This window comes from Podarcis vaucheri, assembly GCF_965113315.1.
Source record: "Podarcis vaucheri genome assembly, chromosome: 2".
NCBI classification, from domain to species: domain Eukaryota; kingdom Metazoa; phylum Chordata; class Lepidosauria; order Squamata; family Lacertidae; genus Podarcis; species Podarcis vaucheri.
Window position 1 is genome coordinate 45,836,144 of NC_138760.1, and position 8,864 is coordinate 45,845,007.

The following is an 8,864-nucleotide window of genomic DNA, read 5'->3' on the forward strand; positions in this document are numbered from 1 at the left end:
ACACAGGGCCACAAGTGTGGTCCTATAATTCACATTATGTATAAATTGAAGCAGAAGGGGGGGGGCGTAGAGAACAGGTCCTAAGTGCTATGTACGCAGATCTACTGAAACTGTAATAGATAAAGGATAATGCAAGTACCGGTAATCTCTATGGAGTTATAGAGAACAAATGGAGACAAGAAAACCCAAGAGCCTAATCTGAAAACCTGCTCTTGGAGGAAGGGCAGGCTGAGCTCTGTAGCTTCACTTCTGCAACATAAAGCACAGCACTCAAACCCATGTCAGGATAGCCAAATAGACCATACAAAAATCAGCCATGGTACACTTTTCTTTTTAAATAAATCAATATTTATTATAAAATAATCTCTGCAGTCCTCACTTTTCTTGTAAACAAGTACACATTTGCACAAATTAACCATACCTAAAGCTTCTTAGAGAAGAGGGTCCAAAAGGAACATCAGCTTGTTTGCACAGCTTAGCTGTGGATCAGCAATGGTCTTAACATATTTCTTTTTACCAAGTAAGCCTTACAGGGCAGAGAAGCCATCAGAGAGTACTGAAGAAAACACAGTACAAGACTGGGCTGTGCCTATGAAAATCCACCACAAAGATTCAGTATCAAAAGTCCCTTCCGCAGTTCAAAGGGCAGCTTGACTCCATTGTGAAGGTAAGTTCTCAGGTCTTTGCAGGGGGCTGTGCAAAGAGCATTCAAAGAGCTGGCAGTACAATACTTTGGCACAGTAGTCTTTGGCAAAAAACAGCAACACCCCACACACATCCAAGGCTGATGTACATAAAACGAGGCTCTTCCACCAGCTCTGGCACAGGAGGGGGTCCCACCAATCAATGGCAATATGGCACACACTGGATTGGCATATAGATGGCGGCAGACCCATGCTGACCTAGGAGGAGAAAGAAGAAAGCATCACTGGCTCACATCATGCCCATTTCAAGAATGCATAGGAAATCTAAGAAAGCTGAGCACAAGTTTGGTCAGGGTCTAGCAGGGGAGAATTCAGCCCATCATCATCATCATTATTATTATTATTATTATTATTATTATTATTATTATTATTATTATAAAAGAAGATGGAACAGGTTTTGTGTGTTGCTTGCCCAGAGCAAGGTGGAGAGCAGCTGCCACCACTGATGCTTCAGTAAACAGTCTCAGGAAGAAGACCCCAAGGCTTGGTTTGTTTTTCTTGCTTCTCTGCCTGCCTTGAGCTGTGTGAATCTGGAGTTGGCGTAAGCTGCCTAATCCCCAAAGGGAGTAATAGAATCCAAACAGTACAAGCGAGAGAAATTTATCCCACCCTAGGTTGAAAGTATGAGAGCAATAGTTTCTAGACAGACAACCCCAAATATTTACACCACCTTCATTTGTTGACTCTTACCTTGGACAGGTAAAAAGCGCACACACCAACGATTTGGTTTCTATCTCCACCCCCTGCATGCCTTAAAGCAGGACCGGGGAACCTGTGGACTTTCAGGTGTTGTTGAATTTCAACTCCCATCAGCCCCAACTAGCTCGGCCAATGGCCATTATGGGAATGGTAAGAGTTCAATGAATGGAGGGTCACAGGCTCCCCATGCCTGCCTTAAAAGACTTGGCTTTGTGTGCTTATTTATTTATAAAAGTACAGTGGTACCTCGGGTTACATACGCTTCAGGTTACATACACTTCAGGCTACAGACTCTGTTAACCCAGAAATAGTGTTTCAGGTTAAGCACTTTGCTTCAGGATGAGAACAGAAATCGTGCTCCGGCGGCGTGGCAGCAGCAGGAGGCCCCATTAGCTAAAGTGGTGCTTCACGTTAAGAACAGTTTCAGGTTAAGTACGGACCTCCGGAACGAATTAAGTACTTAACCTGAGGTACCACTGTACTTATAGACAGCAAAAATAACAAAGGGGTTTACAACTCTAAAAGGATTTTTAACAAATATGTACAATAAAAGCACATGAAAATTAAAAACAATTTTAAAAGAAAAAATCAAAACAAGCATCAATACAGTAAACCACTGTGGGAGTAGAACTCTTCATTGCCTGCATAGACCTGGAGGAATAGAAAAGTTTTCAGAAGGCATTTAAAGGTTGGCACAGAAGGTCCCTGCTGAATCTCTATTAGCAGAGTGTTCCACAGGTATGGTCCGATGACACTCAAGGCTTCATTTCTTGTTGTTGTCAAATGTTGTTAAAACGGCCCAGAAACAGCATAAAGCAAGTTCAGCTCTCTGCCAGAGAATCCTAGGAGGAACTTAAACTTCAAGGAATAAGGAGGCAGCAGTTTAATTAAGGAGGTAGTTTAATTCACCAGATAGCCAACCTGGCAAAAAGCTTATCCGTATCTATGTACCTTCCTTTCAGTGAAAGGGTGTTACCTCAGTGCTGCACTTTATACCAGAGCTGAGAAAGCTTTCCTGATACTGCATTGATGGAGAGAAAACAGTCTTGATTATTTTTTTTCTGGGGGGGGGGAGCAGGGGGAGGGAGAAAATGATTAAAGGAAGGCCCGTTGCATCGTTCTGGTTGTGGAGGGCCCACGGTGTGCCCGAGTTCCTCAAATTATAGATGGTCTGCTGTGCCTGTGATGAAGATGAAAAGTCTCCCTCTACTAAAATTGAGTGTCAAAGATGAGGTTGGGATCATTTGCAGAGAACTCTGATAACACAGGAGAAAGATTGGCACGTGATTCCCTATTGCACCAGGGCTTCTTAGGCTAATGTTTCAACATCAAGTTTAACTCCAAAAAGCTATGTCCAATGCAATGGTTGAAACATTAAAGTTTCCCATTTAGGGGTAGGTCTCATCCAAGTGGAGCCATTTCAAGCTGACATAAATGCGTGGGGAGAGACTTAAATGTTAAGCAAGCATGGAAAAATATGCTGCCTATGCTCCCCCTAAAAATCTGTTTTGCCCCCTGGTGTTTTTCTTGCTGTAAGGGTTTCTTCCCATTTTTTTTTTGAGCCCACTTGGGAGGAACAAAACTGGAGCAAAGCAATTTGGGGCTGGAAGTCCAGGCAGAGAGTAGATTCGGCTCCTCCATATCATGCATGCTGCTCTTTAAATCATCTCCAACACACTTCATATGAATTCAGCAGAAACCTGAATTCTAACCTAGGGGTCTGTCACTGTGGTGTCTACTCTGGATGCATGTAGTATTTTGTTACAGTCTACACAACCTCTGGGGACCCAGGAGCGGAAGCAAAGAGCTTTGTGCTTTTCAGGAGGATTTTTAAAAAATGGTTGTTTGGAGAACATTACATGCTGCTCAAGGGACAGCGGTCGTGCTCTCTCTAAGTGCTTTTATTCTATTATGTAATTGCAATAGGGTAGTGAAGCAAATGGACAAACACAGCATGGAGCACCCAAGGGACAACTATATCCAGGCCCAATTGAAGCAAAAGTCTCAGCAGCAGACTGGCGTCACCAAAGCAGGGGCATGAAAAAGCATTTACCAGCATGATTCCATATCAAGTGTTGAAATCAGCACTGAAATTTGCAATAGATGTCTCTTGAAACTGTACAATTTCCTCTATCGCTTTGAAGATACATTATACAAAGGGGACCTTGTTGTGTGTTTCTATGAGATGGGATGAAGGAAGATCAAAGATTTGTCTTTTTCGAAGGTATACACAATCAGGCTGTAGTCACTCAAATATATCAAGCCAAGAAGGTGGTTCAAAGTCTGTCTTTTATACAAGTCATGCCATGAGAGACCTGCACCTGTATGAGAACCAAACATAATTTTTGTAGACATTGAGGCCTAGCAAGTGCAAACCTGAAACACATTTCGTGGAACAATGAAAAGATAAATAATTATTGGAAAGGAATACCGGAATGAAGAAATCTGAGTGTTCTAGGTGTTCTTTTGAAGAAGAAAACACACCAGGAGAACTTTGCATTTGTCACTGGAACGTGACAGTGAAAGTATGTGGAGATATACAATATCGTTAGATGTGTGACACAGGCTATTTACTATGTCATTTTCTCCAGTGAGAAATGTATGAATAGCATTGCAAATGTTTTTGGTTTTGCATCAGTTTCCTGACATGTGAACTGAATCAGAAACATGATCCTACACTGAAGTGCAGGCCAGCCCCAGCCATACACCACATGTCAAAGAATGCTGGAAGAAAACAGGTTTTGAAGCGGCTCAGAATATAGGCAGACAAACTGACTCAGCGCGTGTCGGTGGCATTCATCAAAGCAGTGGAGGAAGCATGAGTTATGCACTTCCTCCGTTGCTACTTCTGGGACTAGCACAAAGGAAGGACAAGTGCACACTGTTCCTGCAAGAGGACAGGAGGAACATTTGCCCCCACCCCTCATATAAAAGCCAAAATTAACGGACTTGTCTATTGCCACTTTAGGTGGCCATTCACCTGGGTGATCAACCTAGATGGCTTTAAAAGGTTGCTGGACAAATTCAGGGAGAATAAAGCTACTGGTCATGATGGCCATGCTCTTCCTCCATGGTCAGAGACAGTAATGCTTCCCAGGACCAGTTGCTGGAAGCCACACCAGGGGAACTCAGGTCCCGCAGGCATCTGGTTGGCTGCTGTCACAACAGGATGCTGTACTATGTGGGCCATTGGCCTGATCTAGTAAGCTCTGTTTCTCAAAGAGTTGGCTAGAACCTGCCAGGGGGCTTCAGGCCACCTTTTCAGGTAGGGCTCAATGCCAGAGCCTGCCCTGCAACTTCTCACTTATCTGCCTCACACTTAAGCTGTGTCATAGTCATTTGGTACCAGCGACTTCTCTTCTCTCTCCAGAGATATGGGAAGAAAGAAACTGGCACTTGTTTTTGTTTTTTTGAGGGGGGGAGATGGGAGGAATGAGGAACAGGTTGAATATGAAAAGAGGAGAAGAAATTACAGAAGATTAATAAATATAATTTGAGAAGCACGTGTGGCGGGAAGGGGAAGATGTAAAAGAAAAAGTGTATGGACCAGCAAATTCTTCCTAAAATGGGGAGGCTGAGTTATAGCACCCCCAAAGCAAATATCTGTACTGTACTTTGCTTGAGGAAATGCGAGCTATGGAACTTTTTGCCACAAGAAAAACAGTGTCAAAGAATTTAGCCATTTCCAAAGGTGGATTAGATACAGTAGAAGAAGACATCACGAACCGCCACCTGATTATGCCAAACTGCCCCTGTATCGGATGCCATTTTGTGACTGGTGAGCCTCAGTAGTTTTCAGCCATCTCAAGTGAGCATGGGAGCAGAAAGTTTGGGAACACCTATCCTAGGAGACTGTGAGTAATGAAAGGGGGGGGGTAGTTACAACGAAGGCTCTCATGTGTTTTTCTTCTGAGTATAATGACTAAGCTTCACAATGAATTCTGCCTTGTCCAGAATAGAGAGCTAAAGAGGGATTATATACTAATGCATTTCATGTACATAAGATACAGAAAACATGAAAAAGTCATGAGAAACCACTCACTTGCTTAGTGATTTCTTTGCCACAGGTAAAAACACACACAAACAAACTGAAATTATACTGTACTGAAAGAGCGCTTGGAACAGCATGGGAAATGGAATCAGTGGCTAGGACTGCGGGGGGGGGGGGAGAGAATGAATGCTTTTAATGTACTCAAACATGAAGTGGAATGGAAGGGAGAAGGGAGACCAGGATTTCATCCAGGGCTGAGAAAGAGCAAGAACAACACAGTGACTCCCTTGCAAAACATGTCCAGTGTTTTACCTCTGGGGTGGTACTGGAGAACAGGTGCCTATCTATAGATCACAAGTGATAGGAGTGACTCATATAACCACAGACCTTTTTTAAAAGAAAGAAAGAAAAGGAAGGAAGAAAGAAAAACATAAAAGAAAGAGAAATATAGTGGTACCTCGGGTTAAGTACTTAATTCATTCCATTGGTCTGTTCTTAACCTGAAACTGTTCTTAACCTGAAGCACCACTTTAGCTAATGGGGCCTCCTGCTGCTGCCACACTTCCAGAGCACGATTTCTGTTCTCATCCTGAAGCAAAGTTCTTAACCTGAGGTACTACTATTTCTGGGTTAGCGGAGTCTGTAACCTGAAGCGTATGTAACCCGAGGTACCACTGTATGATGGATACAAGTTGAATGCACAGCATTATAAGTCCACTAAAGACTACGGAGCAGATTCTGTGCTATCAAAAAGTCAAGCCCATTTAGATTTCAGCAGCTTCCAAAAAATAAGTTTATGCTCTAAACATGGTTAAATAACTAAATACAGTACGAAAGTTTCCATGCAATTAAAAAAAAATCCAGAATTATTCGTAAAACAGATTTTTTTGTAATTGAGGGTTAAATTGGTAATCTTGTCTTTTCCATAAAAATGGCCTGAACGGTTTCTGAGACCCTCAAATTAGACATCTGACACCATGGACACCAGCCATCTTCTTAGTCTCAGGATATACTTCCAGAAGGCCAGCGGTCATTAACATGACAGTTGCTTGAGCCAAAACACTCAAGTGTGACATCAGCCATCTCAATCAACACTCAGCTGGGGAACAGGCAAGGCAAGAACATGTTGTTCAGAAGCAGGAAACCGCTGCCTTTGGGAAGCAAACCATTTGCAACACACAGCGGAAAGGGCTTAGGGTTTTCTCCCCAGAGGCAATGGAATCTTTCATGCACAGAAAGAGAGTTTAAGTTACTTTGCAGAAGCATTAGCTGTATCATCCAGTTGGGACTTATAGGCATGTAGAGTGCTAGACAAGTCCAGAAACATTCAGCAGGAATGAGGTGCACAAAGCAGGAAAGGGAACATAAAGTTACTATAGCAGGGGATCAGACTTTTGTGTGTGTGTGTGTGTGTGTGTGTGTGTGTTGCAATCTCCCAGCCACACATCTTACTGTCATAGACATTTGTGTTTCAGTCCCATGTGTTTTGCACAGATTAGCACCTATTGCTACCTGCTGCACTGCTTGTGGTGATAAAGGACACAAGCGGAGAACTACACAGGAAAGGGAGCCCTTTCCCTATTAAGAAGGGAGATCCAGCGTGGTGCAGTAATTAAGAGTCCTGGACTACCAATGGGGGGAACCAGGTAGAGTGGTACCTCGGGTTAAGTACTTAATTCATTCCGGAGGTCTTCAGGTTACATACGCTTCAGGTTTTGAACATACAGTGGTACCTCAGGTTAAGAACTTAATTTGTTCTGGAGGTCCGTTCTTAACCTGAAACTGTTCTTAAACTGAAGCACCACTTTAGCTAATGGGGCCTCCTGCTGCTGTCGCGCTGCCGGAGCACGATGTCTGTTCTCATCATGAAGCAAAGTTTTTAACCCGAGGTACTATTTCTGGGTTTGCGAAGTCTGTAACCTGAAGCGTCTGTAACCTGAGGCGTATGTAACCCGAGGTACCACTGTAGAGCAGCCACCTCTGACTGGTACTGTCCAGATGTTTTTGCCTACTACTCTCATCAGCCCCAGCTGGCACAGCTGGGCTTTTCTTCTCTTACAAATACCATCATGGGTTGGGCATGATGTGGCTCCAGCCTGCCCAAAGTCAAGCCTTTTCTTAACACTCTCAAGAATGTTTAAGGGGCAAACTGTGAATACTCACCGTGGAAGGAAAGGCAGTCGACACATGCTCAGCAGGGTCATTTATTGCTTTGTTTCTGGGCTACAAGAGGGTCGCTGCTTGAGCTCAGCTTAAGCTCTTCCTAAGCTTAAGAAGTACGAAACTGCATGAGCAAGGAAAGAACGGGCCCACCGTTTGGCACCACAGTCATTACTATTGGGAAGAGAGGTGCCGGGGCTCAGCGTGTCCGGCAGCTGTGCGCCCCACGTCCTATAAGTCACATACCATTTAATTCAATATATATTAAAAGCGGAGCAAGGCGAAGTGCGGCGGGAGAGACCTGTCTATCCCAGGGGATTTCTGACCACGTGCCTTTTCTTCCATCCTTCCTTTGGTGCGGGTTAAAGAAAGGTCGACGGCAGCGAGGATGGACGAAGGAAGGGCAGGTTCCCGGGGAGGCAGCGCTTCACACCAGCCGCTCCTGCGTCCTCGCGGGCCCCTGCTCGAGCGGCGCAGCCGGGCGGAGGCAGCTGAGCTCCAGGGGCCCGGCGGCTGCTCCCGCCGGCGCCGCCGCGCCTCGCGTGGCCTTCGCGGGAAGGCCCGAGCCAAGAGGTGCGCAGGGCGCAGGCGCCGACCGGCGGCGCTGCGAGAGGCGCTCGGAGAGCTTGGCGGCCAGGCGCAGGAGGCTCTGCCGGCGACGGGGCTGGGTTGTGCCTGCGGCGGCATCGGCGGCGGGGCGCACCCCGATCTGGAACTCTTCGGCCGGCACCCCGCGCAGGTTCCCCGAATACCAGAAGAGCCAGCAGAGCAGCGACAGAGCGAGCAGCAGCGACCCGGTCAACACCAGGAACTCCTCCAGGGGGATCCCGTCCACCATCGGCCGCCCCACGGCGCCCGCCAGCACCAGCGCTAAGCCGGCCCCGTCCAGCACTAGCGCGGCCACGAGGAAGACCGCGCAGTGCCCGCAGCGCGCGTGGCCCATGCCCGCACTGGCGCAGCGCCGGCGGGCAGGCGGCAGCCAAAGTCCGCCGAGGGCCACGCCCGCTCAGGTGCCGCTGGAGGGACCACGCCCCCCTCACCTGCCCGGCGGCACCGGAGGAGGCTCAATTGCAGCGGGGACCGCGCCGTCCCCGGGGGCAGAGGAGAGAAAAAACCCCAAGCGAGCGGCTCGGCTGTGCGCGGCCAAGAATTATCACCCCACAGCCGACGGCTCTCCGTCGCAGCCTGTCACCGATTGCTCCCATAAACCGCGCAATCTCGCCGGATTTGGATCTCGCCCTTCGGTTCAAGGACTGTCTTAGTGGTATCGCAGTGCGCTTAATAAGCGTCATAAAAATCTCCGGTGCCGT

The 8,864-nt window shown here is 46.6% G+C and overlaps 1 protein-coding gene across 2 annotated transcripts; it reads right to left on the reverse strand.

Annotated features, from left to right (window-relative positions):
- Positions 1-325: 325 nt before the first annotated feature.
- LOC309526348 (transmembrane protein 238-like) lies at positions 326-8,497 on the reverse strand (the record flags this gene model as incomplete). Of its 2 annotated transcripts, none has more annotated exons than XM_082212285.1 (2): positions 326-902; positions 7,888-8,497. In XM_082212285.1, the coding sequence occupies one exon, from the start codon at positions 8,495-8,497 to the stop codon at positions 7,982-7,984; it is 516 nt and encodes a 171-aa protein (XP_082068411.1). In that variant the 3' UTR covers positions 326-902; positions 7,888-7,981. The 2 variants fall into 2 exon arrangements, with proteins under 2 accessions (XP_082068411.1, XP_082068410.1); XM_082212284.1 differs by having other exon boundaries at positions 7,558-8,497.
- Between the last annotated feature and the right edge of the window lie 367 nt (positions 8,498-8,864).